This window comes from Trachypithecus francoisi, unplaced genomic scaffold (assembly GCF_009764315.1).
Source record: "Trachypithecus francoisi isolate TF-2019V2 unplaced genomic scaffold, Tfra_2.0 Lachesis_group3, whole genome shotgun sequence".
Classification (NCBI taxonomy): Eukaryota; Metazoa; Chordata; class Mammalia; order Primates; family Cercopithecidae; genus Trachypithecus; species Trachypithecus francoisi.
The window spans coordinates 95837516-95856141 of NW_022681468.1; the positions used below are offsets into that span (position 1 = coordinate 95837516).

At 42.4% G+C, this 18626-nt stretch overlaps 1 protein-coding gene across 1 annotated transcript; it reads right to left on the reverse strand.

Moving 5' to 3' along the window:
- Positions 1-908: 908 nt before the first annotated feature.
- LOC117071074 (putative uncharacterized protein UNQ9370/PRO34162) lies at positions 909-7933 on the reverse strand. Its single transcript, XM_033190858.1, is given in 3 exon segments — positions 909-1310; positions 1312-1503; positions 7901-7933. Coding segments are annotated over 3 exon segments (627 nt in total).
- Positions 7934-18626: the final 10693 nt, after the last annotated feature.

Sequence of the window (18626 nt, forward strand, 5' to 3'; positions counted from 1 at the left end):
CAGCTGGGATTACAGGCGACTGCCATGATGCCCAGCTAATTTTTGCATTTTTATTAGAGATGGGGTTTCACCATGTTGGCCAGGCTGGTCTCAATCTCCTGACCTCAGGTGATCTGCCCACCTCAGCCTCCCAAGTGCTGGGATTACAGTTGTGAGCCATCTGGCCAGATTCATTCTTTCATTCAAGGTTCCCAACAACCCTGTAAGTTATGATCACTGTTATTACTGTACCCATTGTACAGGTGAGGAAACAGGCTCACAGTAACCTGCCCAGGACCACACCACTGGTATGTTGTGACAACAGGATTTGGACCCAGGTCTTCCAAACCCAAATTTTCAACTCTTTCCGCTTCATCATACAGCATTTCTGAAATATGTTCTATTAGTTAGAAATTCATTGTCCATGACTTTTTCCCTAAATACAAGCCTCTTCTCTGAACAAACCACAACTCTGCCCAGTTCAACAGTTAAGAGTGTCAGAAAACTCAGCAAACAGGTCCCCTCTCCAACTCTGAAAGCAGCATCTTAGCCAAGAGCCTATGCAGGCCTGAGCCCTTGGGAAGTGTATGTATTGTGGGGTGGGCCTCCTCTCTGTTTGCCTAAGACTCGTGTAAAGTGTAGCCTTTGAGAAATGCTTGGGAGAGCTGCCTTTCTAGGCTGCTGGGACCAGATAGCATCATCATTTGATTCTTGGACTCAAATAAATATAAGCACAGAGAAGAGCAATCTGAACATCTCTAATAAAGCCATTTCAAAACAGAAAATTGAAGGTGATGGGTGTTGTAACCCTCCCATGAGCAGATCTTTACTGAGCACGTACGGGGAACTCAGCTCTGGATTAAGCCCTCGGGAGTCTTTATTAATGAAAAGTCCTATTTTCTGTGATGGAATCCATAGAAGCCCAAACCTCAGCACCACCCGATATACCCTGGTAACAAACCTGCACATGTGCCCCCTGAATCTACAATAAAAACGGACTTGTTTTCAAAGTCCCATTTTCCAAACCCAAAGGACTTTTTCAGAGATAGCCTGTGAATAGATTTCAAAGGCAAACTGAGATGGAGGTAAACTGCAGCCTTGGGGCATGGCTTTCGGTACAGACTATGGAAATTCAGGTCCAAGAGGCACTCAGCATGCTTTAGGGCTGTGGTCAGCTTGGGTGCCAGCTCTGGGCTGACAATGTTCAAATGTGAAGCCCCCCTAGGAGCAGTGGAGAGGTTTGGAAAATGCTGAGCAGTCTGCAGGGCAATGAGCAGGGAAAAAAAGGTCCCCTCTGCTCTGCCAGGCCCTCTCCTGCTTCTTCCAGCCTTGGGCCAGGCTCACCCAAAGCCCAACCTGAGCTATGGCTAGGGGTGCATGATCCATGCATGTCCTGTTCATGGCAGGTGAGCTCATTTTGCAGATCATCAAGAAGCTAGGGACCTCTTGGATCTCTAGAACTTACAAAAAGGTGATGTTTGTCTTTGTAGCATAAGCTAAGATACCGCTCCTAACATACTGAACCTGGAGAAGTTCCACACAATGTGTGTATGCAGGTGAGAAGCTATGTACCTTATTTGTGAGTGAGAGCGTGTGTGTGTATCCTTGTTGATGTCCAGGGCCTTAGAGTTTTATATAAGGAAACCCCGGGAGTAAAAATATGTTTCTTTGTGGAAAAGGGGCATGGTCATTAATTCGACACCGAACACTGCTCACCAAGCACAGTGGTAGGAAGATTTAATGAGATCATTTATGTGAAAGCACTTGGTAAAAGAAGATCCCGCAAGTATCAAGGATTGTATTATGTTAACATGTTCTGATGATCAAGTGGAAAAAGTAGTAAATTATGGAAAGGAGAGATGAAAGTGTGGGAAAGGAATTCAGAAGCTAGGATTTGAAAGAGACATTTTAGGCAAAAAATTGAGAGGGCGTGTGAAGAAAAAAAAAAAGCCCCTTCCAGTAGCAGACAAGGTTGGGAGCCATTTCCCTAATGACACACCACCTAGCTCCCTGCAGCTGTTTGTTGCAACCTCACACTTACAGGATTGCTCTGATGCCCCTAACTTCAAGCACAGAGACAAAGCTCCAGCCGAGATCCTGAGAACCAAAGGCAAAACTGAAGACAGGGTTGATATAGTTTAGCAGCAGAACATGCCAAAACAAACAAATATACAAACCACACACCTTGGATTTAGCAGAAAATAACATAAGCCAACGGGAAACAAGAAAGTGACTGTATTAATTTCCGATTGCTGCTTAACAAATTGCCACAGGTTTCATAGACAAAAACAACCCCTTATTTATTCTCATCGGTCTGGAGGTCAGAAGTCTAAAGTCAAGGCATCAACAGGGCTGTGTTCCTCCTGGAGGCTTTCGGGGACAATCTGTTCCCTTGCCTTTTCCAGCTTCTAGGGGCCACCTGCATTCCTTGGCTTGTGACACCTTGTTGTGCCAAGCCCCATTTGACTCCAATGGGGAGGATACCATGTTCAAAAGGCCAAAGAAGAGACCAGGAGCCAGTAAATAAGACATGGGGTTTTACTGAGAGCTTACAAACAGGGAAGAGAGTCCAGTGGCAGCAGGCTGGGCAGAAGAACTGCAACCACTTATAAAAGGCATGCAGTTTATATATCATTTTCACTTAGCACCCTCCCCCTAACAATCTTCACCAGGCAACCTTCATTTTACCCAAAATAAAGGACCTCGATCCCCTATACAGCCTGCATTCCATGGGCCAGGCAAGAGTCTCAGATGTCCCTCATAGATAAGGAATGGATCTCCAGGTTGGCTACTCCTGAATTTCTTAGCCTGGGACTCTGAACACACATTCAGATGCATCTGCCATATGGAGTGTATTAGTCCATTTTCACACTGCTATAAAGATACTACCTGAGACTGGGTAATTTACAAAGGAAAGAGGTTTAATTGACTCACAGTTCCGCATGGCTGGAGAGGCCTCAGGAAACTTACAATCATGTTGGAAAGCAAAGGGGAAGCAAGGCACATCTATCATCATAGCAGGAGAAACAGAGACAGAGAGAGAGACCACAAAGGGGAAGTGCCACACTTTTAAACCATCAGATCACATGAGAACTCACTATCATGAGAACAGCATGGGGGAAACCACCCCCATAATCCAATCATCTCCCACCAGGTCCCTCCCTCAACATGTGGGGATTATAATCCGAGATGAGATTTGGATGGGGACCCAAACCAAACCATATCACAGGGTCATTGTTAGTGTATGCTCAAGTCATCACTGTCAGGTGCGTTTACCATACACGCCTTCCTCCATCTTCAAAGCCAGCAGCATAGCATCTTCCAGTCTCTCTCTCTGTCTCTCTCTGTCTCTCTCTCTCTCTCTCTGTGCTTCCATCGTCACAGCACCTTTTTCTTTCTTATAAAGACCCCTGTGGTTACACTGGGCCCATCTAGCTAATCCAGGATTATTTCCCTATAAGATGTTTAACTTAATCATATCAGCAAAGTCCCTTTTACTATGTGAAAAGTATCATATTCACAGGTTCCAGGGATTAGAACATGGACATTTTGGAGGGGACATTGTTCAGCCTACCATAGTGACTATCTCTTAGGCTATATCAATTAAGGTATTATGCTCAGGAAAAAGAAGGTAATGGAGTCTGTTCCTTTCTATCCTGGAGTCTGGGTTCACTCCTAGGGACTTCACCTTCAAAGGAATGGAGATCACCTATTACAATGCAAACACAGTATTATTTTATTATAGTATTAAATGTTGGAGAAAGTGTCAGAAAACAAACCTTCCAACAGGTAGTTGGAAGCAGTGTCAATTATTTTTAAAAATTTTGGAGGGTAACCTGGCAACATACAGCAAAACTTTCTCAGATGTTCATTTCTACTGATCTAGAGATTTTACTTCGTGGATTTATCCTATGGAAATAAACATGAACACATGCAAAGATTTACTGACAAGGATATTCACCAAAGTACTTTCAAAGTCACAGGAAGAAAGTAAATTGGGAGGAAAAGCTAACTTCCTATTCCTCAAGGTTGAAATAAACTCTGGTACATTTGTTTTAAAATATATCTAAAACCTACTCAGCCATTCATCACATGTTGTAGAGGAATATTTAACAACATGAAAAGAGGTTTTCGATATCCCAAGAAATGACCCAGCAGGTTATATGTCAGTGTGCAGAGTCTGTTTCTCATTTGCAAAATACAATCATATTAGTTTTAAGTTCCTACTGGAAACAGCACTCAACTAGGACAAGGAAGGATGGGTCATTGACAAAGGGGTAGGAGCAGGGAACTACAAAGGCCAGGACAGTAGCTCAAAGCTAGTAAGTAGCAAAAGGCCCAGGACAGAAGCCACTACAGGCACGACAGAGGGAAGTGTTAAGTAGGCTGCCCTGAGTGGGACAAGTCAGCCCCAGGCAACTCCACAGGGAGGAATCAGGGACATAAACAACTTGACCTCTCTCCTCTGTCAGATCTGTGCCCTGAGCACCTCATTGTCTAAACCCAGCAGAAACCCAGGGACACAGAAGCCCCTGTGAAAGTGTGGCCCACTGTAGGCCAACCTCTTGGGCAGAGAGAAGGAAGAAGGGAGCACAACACCAGCACAACCACGTGTGCACCACATGCGTAAAACTAATGGAGGAAGAGCCATCAGAAGGTCAAAGGGGCTCATGTCTTGGCCACTTACTCACAGGTGAATTTTCATTTTCTTCTTCTTACCTTTCTGCATAGTCTATGATGTACATATAGTACTTTAGGAATCACAGATGAAAGCAATCCCAGTTGAAATAAATTCACAACCCATTATAGTATGCTCATGGTAGAGCAGTGAAGAAAACCAACACTGGCCCCACTGGAAAAGCTGGGGACATTTTTCTGGTGTGTGATAGAGGAGGCTTAGCTATTTTCAACAATCTGAAAGTCAGTCCTGTGAAGAAGGAGGGATTAGATTTGGTCTGCAGTTAGCTCAGGACCAAAAGGCAAAATGACAGGCGGACAGATGCCAATCAGCCTGATTAAAGCTGCCTAGAAATGGTACATGTTTCCTCAAGCATTCCTGAGCTGTCTGGTCCTGAGGATAATTTAAGCAGAAGCCAGAAAACCTCCTGGTGGACATTCTGTAGAGGTACCTGAAGGATCAGATGGAGCTTTGTACTAGACAAACTTTCAACTATCTTCTAGGACAAAAGAGAGTAAATTACTATTTTAAATTATATGACAATGGTGACTGTCATAATTTATTTAATAGTGCTTGCTCTGGTTTTAGGGGTGGAGCCAGGTGGGAAGGGTTGTTTAAGTGAATTCTTGTTATATCAGACATTTAGCTCCAAGAAAAAGTATCTCATGAAAAGTATATTGGTAAAAACACTTGGACAGAAAACTCAAATTGGCATAACCAAACAGCCTAGACAACAGGCTTGGCTGGATCCAGGCACTCAAATGACTCATCGAGACCCAATATTTCTCCATGTCTTGGCTCATTCCTTTATCAGGCTCTCTCTCATGGGGAAAGGGTATCAACAGGCTCACATCCCCACCACTCCAAGTCCAGTGGAAAAGACAATACCTGTTTGTAAATTGTTCGGCCTCAAGTCCTGAGATAATCTCTATTTGAGCCTGATTTGTTTATGGGTCAGCTATCTGTTCCTGAAATATTTACTTTGGCCAAAAGGATGCTACATCCTGGCCACCTCTGGTTCCTTCTGAATAATAGAGAGGAAATATGAAGCTGGCATTAAAAACAGCCTCATTTGGCCTGCAATCCCAGAACCTGGGGAGACTGAGTCAGGTGGACTGCTTGATCCAGGAGTTCGAGATCAGCCTGGGCAACATGACTACCAAAAACATAAAAATTATCCAGGCATGGTGGTGCGAGCCTATAGTCCTATCTATTCAGGAGACTGAAGTGGGAGGATCTCTTGAGCCCGGGAGGTCAAGGCTGCAGTGAGCCGTGATCAAGCGACTACACTCCAGCCTGGGAGACAGAGCGACACCTTATCTCAAAAAAAAAAACAAAAAATAAATTAGTAAAAGTTTCATTCTAAGTTCTGAATGTTTTTCCCTCTGTGTGGGAATTTGACTCAAGCTCTTTTCAGCTATTGGTCTTATTCTTCAAATGAAATCACAAGCAGAGCTACTCTATCTAGAATAATTTGGAGAGTATGTTGCTAAGGAAAAATTCCCAAGTTGTTGATGCCACCAGAGAGGAAAGGAGTAGCTTCAGGAACACCACTCTGTGAGCACATCATGGACGCCTCGATTTCCCAACCTGGAGGCCAGCCCTTCTTGAAGTTTCATCTATTTGATATCAGTGGGTGCCTCCTCCACCAAAAATGACTGGAATTCCCTGGCCAATTAAGTTTGAGAAATTTTCAGTTCAATAAAGTCAGAGAATTCTTGACTATAGGATATTTCAGAGCCTTTAGTGTTTGAATGTGCATTGGGAATATCAAGAGGAAAACACCACGTGCAGAATTTCTAAACCTACTTGATCATGAAACCATTTGAAGCATCTCTCGGGACTAGTATTCCCCATAACAAACTCGGGGACACACTGCTCTAGGGGAGACAGTTTTTCTGACTCTGCCCTACCCTGCCCTGCTCATCATTTTCATCGGGATCACAAAGTAATAAAAGATTACTGAGAAAGGCAGGCTTTGTTCCTCCATCACCTCTCTGGAATGTTTAGAAATGAATATAATAACTCAGAGATAAGACTCATCAAATCCCTGGCTTGTCAAAAGAAATTCTTTCTCCATCCAACCTGTTACATGGTTGCTGGAATCAAATTGCAAAAATCCTACACTAACTCCAGCTCCGGTCAGAGAAGAGACCACTGGTGGACTACACCAAGAGGACTTTTGGCCGCCACGGGAACTCACAGTCACCTCTGGCAAACCTCTGTCTGCAGCTGCAGAAGATCAAGTCAGGCTCACATCTGTTCCCCAGATACCCCACACTCCACTCCAGCTTCCTTGTCCAACAAAGCCTGGCCAGGTTTTCACAGTTAATCCCTCCAGGCCCCCAGCTCATCTTCTCCCTTCTTACTCCTAAGAATTCTCAGAGATCAAAGCCAAAGTCTTGTTTGCACAACATTCCGCAGAACACCTTAAATTCCCAGCTTGAAAGGAGGCTGAAAGAAGGTCAAACATACTCTATTGTTGAAATACTTAAACAGCAAGACATGACCAAAGTGTTAACAGATGAACCAGCCTCATCTCTCTGGACTTTGGGGTCCTGTGAAGTGAGGGACTTCCCCCAGTAAGTCAAATATAAGCATCTGATGAGAAGTCAACTAGAATTCTCCCTGGAGGTCACTCTGAGTTGATTCAGGCAATACACTGATTCTGAGATGGGAATTGAGAGCTACTGCCACAACCCAACGGATCAAATTCAAATGAGGCCTGAAATGTCCATTCCAGATGGCCCTCTGATCCATTCAGTCCCCTGTTCTCCCTCCTCGCAGTCTTGGTTCACAAAATAATATGGCTTTTTAGAACAGAAAGGCCATCTAGTCTGGAGATTTTCAAACTTTCTGGCAGCAGAAAAAAAAAAATTGCAGACACAATCTTACACGGGCTCTAGTTTAAAGCAAATAAATTTGAGGTCCCTAGAGGAGGGTAAGAGTGAGCATAGAAGGATTTTCACCTTCTCAGCCACCCCTCCACCATTGTGGCTTTGGACTCCCACAGCTTGAAAAGTCCCTGATATAGTCCAACACCTTCAGATTACATGAATGCTGAGGACCCAGAGAAGGAAAGGGAACTTCCCAGTCTCACATGGTACACACTACAGAGCCCACTAAACCCAGGTCTCAATTCCTGGGCAAAGCCATCTTCTCCTTCCAAACAGCTGATGCCACCACAATCAACCAAGTCTCTCTCTTGTGCTCCAAACCTTAAGTACTCATTGGAGCTCATACCTTTGCTTTTCGCTTCAAAACAGTCTCCAACATGGTCAGTCCTACTTTCAGAATGTCCCTTTTCTGTTCTCACCATCACCACCTTTCTTACTGGGAAACACATGGGACCTGGCATCTGTCCCTCAGCCCCCGTGCCCAGGCTCTGCAATTGCTAGATCCTGTTTCCTAACCTTGATTAATCATTAGAATCACCTAGGAGCTTGTTAAAAATATAAATTCCTGGGCCCAGCACTAGACCTAATGAATCAGCATTTCCAAGGGTGGGTCCAAGAATCTGTGATTTAAATAATTACCCCTAGATAATTGATGATTGGCTAGCTTTGGGAAGCATTACATTCAATGAGGTTGTGTTCCTTATTCACATCCATCACCCAAAGCAAAGGAATTTTCACATTAAATCACAGCCCTCTTTGCTGGTGTAAATTCACTGGACACCTGTTTGGAATTATGGAGGGAATGGTCTCTGCAAAACCCTTCCCTCATGTATTCCAAAGACACAACCATAGACATGAGTAAAGATGTAGCTGTTATGATGCTCATTGCTGCACTAAAGAATGGAAATGTTCACCAATGAAGGAATTGAGTCAATAAATTTTGGTATATACATGCAATCTTATACATTTACTAAAAAATATTTAGAATATTAATAACATGCAAATACGTACACATATTAATATAAACACATGTTACAAGCGTCAATGTACAATAGGATTCTATTTTTTCATATGCATAAAATAACTAAAAAGAGAAACAAGAACATATTAATGATATCTCTAGAATGGTGGTGGGATTAGTGGCATTGTTTATTTCCTTACTTATATTTCTTTCAATCTTCCAAAATGTCTATAAAGATCATGGATTTCAGCATCTATACAAAAACAAAGCTACCTTGAGACTATCTTGATGGGAGAAAAAAAGAGCAAGTTAGAGGATCCAGATGATGGTTTAAGATATGTTACTGTTTATAATCTTATCCATATCACTTAAAGTGACAAACAAGAGTTTCTTGTTTTGCTGTTGTTATTGTTTTAAGTATAACTTCATAAAAGCTCTGAACAACAGGAATACATACCAGCCATAGGGTAGATATCATAAGAAATTCCTGGCATACAGAAATATCTAGCTTTCTAATGGGGTCCCTAGATATTTGAGGAAAATCAATAATGTGAAGGAAGAGAATAAAAACAAAATCTCTTAGTATGTAGGGAAAAGAGACAGACTCTAAATAAGAAAGAAAACATATTTAAAGAACCTATCCAAAAATCTAACTTCCATCCATTGTGAGGAGAAAACAGAGAAAATGGGGAAAAGGGAGAAAAATAAAAGAACTAATGGGGGAGAAGGGGAATGGTCAATGGAAGAAAGGGCATTCAGATTAAAATAGCCTACTGAGTAGATAATATAATAATAGTAAAGCTGAACTGTTTCAGAGCAAGACACTGGGCTAAATGGTTTACACGCAGTATGAATTTTCATCGTTGTAGCAACCCTGTGAGTTCCCAACTCATAATTTCTCCACCGGTACAGATGAGAAAACTGTTTAGAGAGACTAAAATCACTTGCCCAAGTATAGACAGCTACTAATTAATGGAGCCACATGCTTGATGAAATTTTAGTACACCTAAGATATTCAAAGAACTTTCTTTTCCAGAAAGAAAAGTGCCTCATCTTTAAGAAATAAGAAATAGAGGCCAGGCGTGGTGGCTCAAGCCTGTAATCCCAGCACTTTGGGAGGCTGAGACGGGCGGATCATGAGGTCAGGAGATCGAGACCATCCTGGCTAACATGGTGAAACCCCATCTCTACTAAAAAATACAAAAACAAAAACTAGCCGGGCGAGGTGGCAGGCACCTGTAGTCCCAGCTACTTGGGAGGCTGAGGCAGGAGAATGGCATAAACCCAGGAGGCGGAGCTTGCAGTAGGCTGAGATCAGGCCACTGCACTCCAGCCTGGGCGACAGAGCGAGACTCCATCTCAAAAATAAATAAAAAGAAATAGATAGAAACAAAACTCTTCTTCAGCAATACTGGATTTTAAAAGGCAAAAGATTTATATATTCTGAAGAGAAACCAGAGAATAACACTGGACTTTAGAAAAGAGCACCAAAGTCACAGAGAAAATTATTTTGAATCTAGACTCCTATATGCAGCAAAAACAACAACTGTAAAATGAAGACATTTTTAATCATTAAGGACTCAAAATGTTTGAATCCAGACTCTCACTGGAGAATGAGTCAATAATTCTGTAAATTAATTAATTAATTCGAAAACAGAAGGATGTGGGATTTGAGAAATAATGGTTAACAAAGCAATGAATACAACATAATTTAGTCTAAATAAATACTGTAACATAATGCTAAAAGGAGAAAGAAGGAAGATGGAGAGGAGAAGGAGGAGGAGGAGGAAAAGAAGAAGAAATAAACCCCCTGATAATTATAGCACAGAAGGGGATAAAAGCCGAGGAGGAAAGTAATAGTGTGCTAAAGTCAAAGAAGAAAAAATAAGAAAATTAACAATTATTTATAAATAAATAGTAATAAAAACAACATATGAAAAATTGTAGAAATATAGCTAAGGCATTTCTTAGAGAAAAATTCATGTGTGTGTGTGTGTATGTGCATGTGTATTGTGTGTGCCTGGGTGTGTGTATCACTCATTCACATACACACACACACACACACACACACTCAATATTTAATTAACAAGGCCAGGCATGGTGGCTCATGCCTGTAATCCCAGCACTTTGGGAGACCGAGATGAGTTGATTACTTGAGGTTGGGAGTTGGAGACCAGCCTGGCCAACATGGTGAAACCCTGTCTCCACTAAAAATACAAAAATTAGCCAGGTGTGGTAGTGGGCATCTGTAATCTCAGCTACTTGGGAGGCTGAGGCAGGAGAATCACTTGAACCCGGGAGTTGGAGGTTATGATGAGCCAAAATTGTGCCACTACACTCCAGCCTGGGCAAAAGAGGCAGACTGCACCTCAAAAAATACATACATACACATATATATATATATAGTTAACAAGGCATGACATCATGGAAATAGTGGAGTAAGGACCTCTGAAAGTCTTCTCCTCCATTAAAGAAATAAAAATGCTGGTAGAAATGGTCAAAATCAGCATTTTCAGAGCTGTGGAAGTTAATCAGTGATTGCAGAAATCCATGAGGCATTTATTCAAGAAAATGGCTGAGTCTCAGTAAGAACAGCAAGCTTTGTGGCATTTTAACTTCCTAACTCCTTCTCTCTAACCCCGTAGTAGCTTTGAAAATTGACAGTCCTGCAGACAGTCCTGAAAACAGCCCTGAAAACCAGCAGCCTGACATCCACTCCAAGAGATAAAATGAGGCTGAATGTTCTCCAGAATCCCCTTCCCAGAGAAATGTCATAATTTGTCATATCTGGCATTTTCCTAGAAAATCCCACCACCAGCATTTGTCTTTATTTGACCTGCCTCAGAGCTTGCTCAGTACAAACAGCATTTCCCTAAGCTTTTATCCAAAACAACCAGCAGCAATTGTGTAACGTTGCAGCTGCCTGAGGCAGTGATATCAGTTAGGACAAACAACAACCAGAAACCAAAAGAAAAAGAAAAAAAGAAGGAAAAGCCAGGAGTCAGGTATCAATGGGGCTTTGGAAATGTCTGTCACATTCCTGAGAATCTGAGAGACCACATGCATGCATAGGGCCGTGTGCATGCCTGGGGATATGTATGTGTTTAGTAAAGATCTAAGAAGGCTCTAAGCTCTCACATATGGACGACCCTGAGGCTCTGCACAAACAGAAGGTGAGGGCTAAGGCAGAGTTGCAGACTGCCTGTCTAAGGATTGAAGTGTGCTTCCAATACACATGTCACTAGCAGGTCTGCCCTAAGAGAAATAAAGAGGGCCCCAGAGGCAGAAATGAACAAGCACTAGACAGTAATGCAGATACACGTGAAGAAATAAAGAGCACTTATAAAGATAATGACATAAGTCAATAAGTAAATACAAAAGACAACGTACATTTAGTTTTTGTTGTGAGTCATTTTGGCTCCTATCTGATTTCAAACACAACTAGAGGCCGGGCGTGGTGGCTCTAGTTGTGGATTCCAAAGTAATCCCAGCACTTTGGAAGGCCAAAGCGGGCGGGTCACAAGGTCAAGAGATTGAGATCTTCCTGGCCAACATGGTGAAACCCCATCTCTATTAATAATACAAAAAAAAATTAGCTGGGTGTGGTGGCAAGCACCTGTAGTCCCAGCTACTTGGGAGGCTGAGGCAGGAGAATCTCTTGAAGCCAGGAGGTGGCGGTTGCAGTGAGCCGAGATCTCACCACTGCACCCCAGCCTGGCAACAGAGCGAGACTCCGTCCCAAAAAAACAAACAAAAACAAACAAACAAACAAACAAACAAAACAAAAAAAACTAGATAAAGTGGTCATTATAAACATTTTTATAAATTATAAAAGTATGCAGAAAGTTTATAAAAGTGTATAAAAAGTGTATTAGTCTGTTCAAGCAGCCACAACAAAATACCACAGACTGGATGGTGTAAACAACAGAAATCTATTTATCCCAGTTCTGGGTACTGGTAAGTTCAAGATCAAGGTACCAGCTGATGTGGTTTCTGGAAAGGACTCTCTTCCTAGTTTGCAGATGGCCACCTCCTTATTTTGTCCTCATGTGGCTGCAAGAGAGAGCACCGGAGTTTCTTCCTCTTCTCAAAAGGGCACCAGCACCATTAAATTACATCTCTACACTTAGGACCTCATTTAACCTTTATCACTTCCTCACAGGCTCTACCTCCAAATACAGGGGATTAGAGCTTCAACATACGAATGGGGGTGGGGAGACACAAACATTCAGTCCATAACAAAAAGTTTATAAATGATAAATGTATACAAAAAGTTTATTTCAAAAGTGATTATATGGAACATTATTATTAACTATAGTCACTGTGCTGTGCATTTGATCTCCAGAATGTATTCATGTCATAACTGGAAGTTTGTGCCCTTTGGCCAGCATCTCCCCATTTCCCCCCACACCCTGTCCCCTGATAACCAGTCTGTGCTTTTATGACTTCAACTTTTCTAGATTCCACATATAAGTGAGGTCATGCAGTATTTCTCTATCTGTCTGGCTTATTTCACTTAGCATAATGTCCTCAAGAAATTTGCCAACTTATAAGTGGGAGCTAAATGATGAGAACAAATGGACATATGGTAGGGGAACAGTCACACTGGGGCCTACTGGAGGGTGGAGGGCGGGAGGAGGGAGAGGATCAGGAAAAATAACTAATGGATACTAGGCTTAATACCTGGGTAATGAAATACTATGTACAAAAGACCACGATGACATGAGTTTACCTACATCACAAACCTGCACATGTACCCCTGAATTGAAAATAAAAGTTAATAAATAAATAAAAATTTGGTAAGAGAGATCTTAAGTATGCTCACACACAAAAAGGTAACTATGGCCGGGCGCGGTGGCTCAAGCCTGTAATCCCAGCACTTTGGGAGGCTGAGACGGGCGGATTACGAGGTCAGGAGATTGAGACCATCCTGGCTAACCCGGTGAAACCCTGTCTGTACTAAAAAATACAAAAAACTAGCCCGGGCGAGGTGGCGGGCGCCTGTAGTCCCAGCTACTCGGGAGGCTGAGGCAGGAGAATGGCGTAAACCCAGGAGGCGGAGCTTGCAGTGAGCTGAGATCCGGCCACTGCACTCCAGCCTGGGTGGCAGAGTGAGACTCCGTCTCAAAAAAAAAAAAAGGTAACTATGTTAGATGATGAATACGTTAATTAGCTTGATTGTAGTAATCATTTCATAATATATATGTATTGTAAAACATCACCTTGTACACTTTAAATATATAATTTGTGTCTGTCAATTATGCATCAATAAAGCTGGAAAACAAGATGATTATAAATGTGCTATGTTGAGCACATAGTGTATGTAATTTGTAATAATAACAGCATAAAGAAGGAAGAGGGAATGGAAATATCTCAGAGCAAAGTTTTTACACACAAATGAGATTAAGTTGGTATTACTCTGAACTATATTGTTATAAATTAAAATGTTAACGATAAGCACAGAGCAACCACTAATAACCTAAAAATACGTAGTAAAAGAGACAAAGAAATTAAATGGTGCATCAGGATATATCGATTTAACACGTCGATAGAAAAATGACCACAGAATATAAGCAAATATTCAAAAAATGAAAATAAATAAGAATGGAAAGTAAATATACAAAAAGATGATCAACCACCCTATTAAATGGAGAAATATTACTGTAAATGGTTGGATATTTTTAATCCATCAAATCAGCAAAAATTAAAGACAGTGTTGCCAAAGTATGCTAAAATTAGAACCCTGGTATGCTGAATGTAGGAGTGAAAATTGGTGTAGCCTTTGGGAAAGCCATTTTGGCCGAGTCCATCAAAATTTGAAATGTACGTGCTCTTCGACCCAGCTTCCAGAAAGATATCCATATATGCATGCCCAGGGTTGAGTGTGAGAATGTGACCTTGAGCAAAACACGTTTGAATATGGGGTGTTTTGGTCTTTAAAAAAAACAGATAGTTGATTAAAATGATAAATGTAAAAATACTTTATATAATCCTGAGTCTTTTTTTTTTTTTTTTTTTTGAGATGAAGTCTTGCTCTGCAGCCTAGGCTGGAGTGCAGTGGCACAATCTCTGCTCACTGCAAGCTCCGCCTCCCAGGTTCACGCCATTCTTCTGCCTCAGCCTCCCGAGTAGCTGGGACTACAGGTGCCTGCCACCACGCCCAGCTAATTTTTTGTATTTTTAGTAGAGACGGGGTTTCACCATGTTAGTCAGGATGGTCTCAATCTCCTGACCTCATGATCCGCCCGCCTCAGCCTCCCAAAGCGTAGGGATTATAGGCGTGAGCCACCGCGCCAGGCCTAATCCTGAGTCTTATAAAAACACACCAATCACACTATGCCTCCTTTTGTCTTTTTGTAGCTAGTAGAAGAATTTTTGTGGGGAGAGATTCACTTACTTTGAGAAAATGTGAAGATTCTTTGCCAAAACAGAGCTGAGCTTCTAGGATCCAAATGTGGGCAAGAAAAGATGCTACTTCACACAGAGAAGAAGGAAGAAGAAAGGAAAGGGGCGATAAGAGAGGCTACATGCTTTATGATATGTCCTTTTTCCAAGACTCCGCACCGCCTCATTCTCCAAATAACTGTCAATAGCATTAATAAATTCATCAGGAACTGTGGATCCACTATATTTAATCTCTATGTCCCAAATCAATCCTTATGTATCCCCAGGGTCTAAGCCCATTCCCCCAACACGCCCTGCTCCATGACTCTCCCACGCAGACATTCTTCCCTGCTTAGCTAACAATCTTTTACCTACATGGAGTTACCATTGGTGAGATTGTTCCAGTGATATATAAATTGGTATAAACATTTTTAAATCAATATCAAAGGAAAAGCTTTATGATTTTTTGGATTTGTCAATAATTTATTGGTTAAGACATCAAGAGCACAGACAACAAAATTCAACAAAAGCAAAAATAGAGAACAGAGACTACTTCAAACTTAAAAATTTTGTTCATCAAAAGACATAATCAATATAATGAAATGGGAGAAAACATTTACAAATCACATAGGTGATAACAGATTAATATTTAGAATATGCCAGGCGCTCACACCTGTAATCCCAGCATCTTGTGAGGCTGAGGCAGGCAGATCACAAGGTCAGGAGATCGAGACCACCCTGGCCAACATGGTGAAACCTCGTCTCTACTAAAATACAAAAAATTAGCCAGGTGTGATGGTGCGCACCTGTAGTCCCAGCTTCTCAGGAGCCTGAGGCAGGGGAATCACTTGAACCCAGGAAGCGGAGGTTGCAGTGAGCCAAGATCGCACCACTGCGCTCCAACCTGGCGACGGAGCGAGACTCTGTCTCAAAAAAAAAAAAAAAAAAAAAAAAAAAATTAGAACATATAAAGAATTCCTGCAACTCAACATAAAAAATCAAATAACCCAATTTAAACAAAGGACTTGAACAGACATTTTTCCAAAGGTGATATACAAATGGCCAAGAAGCATATGAAAAGATACTCAACATCACTAATCATCAGAGAAATGCAAATCAAAATCATGATGAGATATTACCTTATACCCAATAGGATGGCTACCATAAAAAAAAGTGTTTTTGGTGGTGTGGAAAAGTTGGGACTCTTGTGTACTGTTGGTGGGATTATAAAATGGTGCAGCTGCTGTGGACAGTATAGAGGTTCCTCAAAAAATTAAAAATAGAACTACCATATGATCCAGCAATCTCACTCCCGGGTATATACCCAAAGTAATTGAAAGCAGGGTCTCAAAGGGATATTTGTATACCTATGTTCATAGCGGCACTATTCACAAGAGACAAGAGGTGGAAGCAATCAAAATACCTGTCAATGTATAAATACATAAAGAAAATGTGGTATTAAACACAATGGAATACTTCCTTAAAAAGGAAGAAAATCTCATTACATGCTACAACCTGGATGAACACTGAGGACATTATGCTAAGTTAAATAAGTTCATCACAAAAGGACAAATACTATATGATTCTACCTATATAAAGCCTCTAAAGCAGTCAGATTCCTAGACAGAGAAAGTCTGTGATAGTTTATCTGTGGCTGGAGGAAACAGGACAAAAAGGAGTTGTTTTCTAATGGGTACAGAATTTTTTTTTTTTTTTTTGGAGACAGAGTCTCGCTCTGTCGCCCAGGCTGGACTGCAGTGGCCGGATCTCAGCTCACTGCAAGCTCCGCCTCCAGGATTTATGCCATTCTCCTGCCTCAGCCTCCCGAGTAGCTGGGACTACAGGCGCCTGCCACCTCGCCCGGCTAGTTTTTTGTATTTTTTAGTAGAGATGGAGTTTCACCGGGTTAGCCAGGATGGTCTCAATCTCCTGACCTCATGATCCGCCCTTCTCGGCCTCCCAAAGTGTTGGAATTACAGGCTTGAGCCACCGCACCCAGCAGAATTTTTTTTTTTTTAGACGGCTGGAGTGCAGTGGCCCCATCGCAGCTCACTGTGACCGCTGCCTCCCAGGTTCAAGCGATTCTTCTGCCTCAGTCTCCTGAGTAGCTGGGATTGCAGGCACCCACCACCACACTCGGCTAATTTTTGTATTTGTAGTAGAGACGGGGTTTCACCATGTTGGCCAGGCTGGTCTCAAACTCCTGACCTCAAGTGATCCACCCGCCCCGGCCTTCCAAAGTGCTGGGATTACAGGCTTGAGCCACCTCGCTTGGCCGGGTACAGAATTTGAGTTCTACAAGATGAGAAAGTTCTGGAGATCTCTTTCATAGCAATGAAGATATACTAAACACTACTGAACTGTATACTTAAAAATGGTTAAGAAATGTTAAGATGGTAACATTTATGATATATGGTTTCAACCACAGTTTAAAAAAATATAACAAAAGATGCTCTTCTGATGTAGAAGGACTTTTTCTTGACTTTATGCGCTGGTGAATTCTTCAGAGCTGTAGCTAATTAACATTGGCTTGACAGGATGCTCACGGCTATGCCATTGCTAGGGGACTCTGGGAGAAAGTCCTTGGCCTTGATCCACACGGTACAAGAAGGTACTCTGACCCTCGGAGAACTGTGTAATGCCAGCTTTCATCCTCATTGCAGCTGGCTGGAACTAGATCGACGCTGGACCTTTAGTGGATCACAGAACCTTTCTGAGGTTGGGATAATAATGTAATACAATGAAATAATGTAGGTAACCTGCTCAGCCTCATGCCTAGCACACAGAAGGTGCTCAGGAAAGGCCAGGCGCGGTGGCTCACGCCTGTAATCCCAGCACTTTGGGAGGCCAAAGCGGGCGGATCACGAGGTCAGGAGATCAAGACTATCATGGCTAATACGGTGAAACCCCCTCCCTACTAACAATAACAAAAAACTAGCTGGGCGTGGTGGCGGGCCCCTGTAGTCCCAGCTACTCAGGAGACTGAGGCAAGACAATGGCGTGAACCAGGGAGGCGGAGCTTGCAGTGAGCAGAGATTAGGCCACTGCACTCCAGCCTGGGTGACAGAGCCAGACTCCGTCTCAAAAAATAATAATAATAAAATTAAATAGAAGGTGCTCAGGAAAATAAAGATTCACTTAGTCAATCAGTGTGAGAAGAAGCAACCTGTTCCTCTCAGCACCAATGTCAAAAGGAAAAGACTCTTGCCGGGCGCGGTGGCTCAAGCCTGTAATCCCAGCACTTTGGGAGGCCGAGATGGGCGGATCACAAGGTCAGGAGATCGAGACCATCCTGGCTAATACGGTGAAACCCCGTCTCTACTAAGAATACAAAAAACTAGCCGGGCGACGAGGCGGGCGCCTGTAGTCCCAGCTACTTGGGAGGCGGAGGCAGGAGAATGGCGTGAACCTGGGAGGCGGAGCTTGCAGTGAGCTGAGATCCGGCCACCGCACTCCAGCCTGGGCGACAGAGCCAGACTCCGTCTCAAAAAAAAAAAAAAAAAAAAAAAAAAAAAAAAAGGAAAAGACTCTCAGAGAAATTAATGCAGGAATGCAGGAATTAATTCATCGATCACGGAATCTGTGTGTGGGGAAGGTGAGTGGGGCAGAGAAGAGTAGAAAGAGGAGGAGGAAAAGAAGCAGAGGAAGGTAAGGGGAAGGAGAGGAGGGAGAAGAAAGAAGTTGAAAAACTGAGGAATCACGATAAGCGGAACATTTCCATAGCACC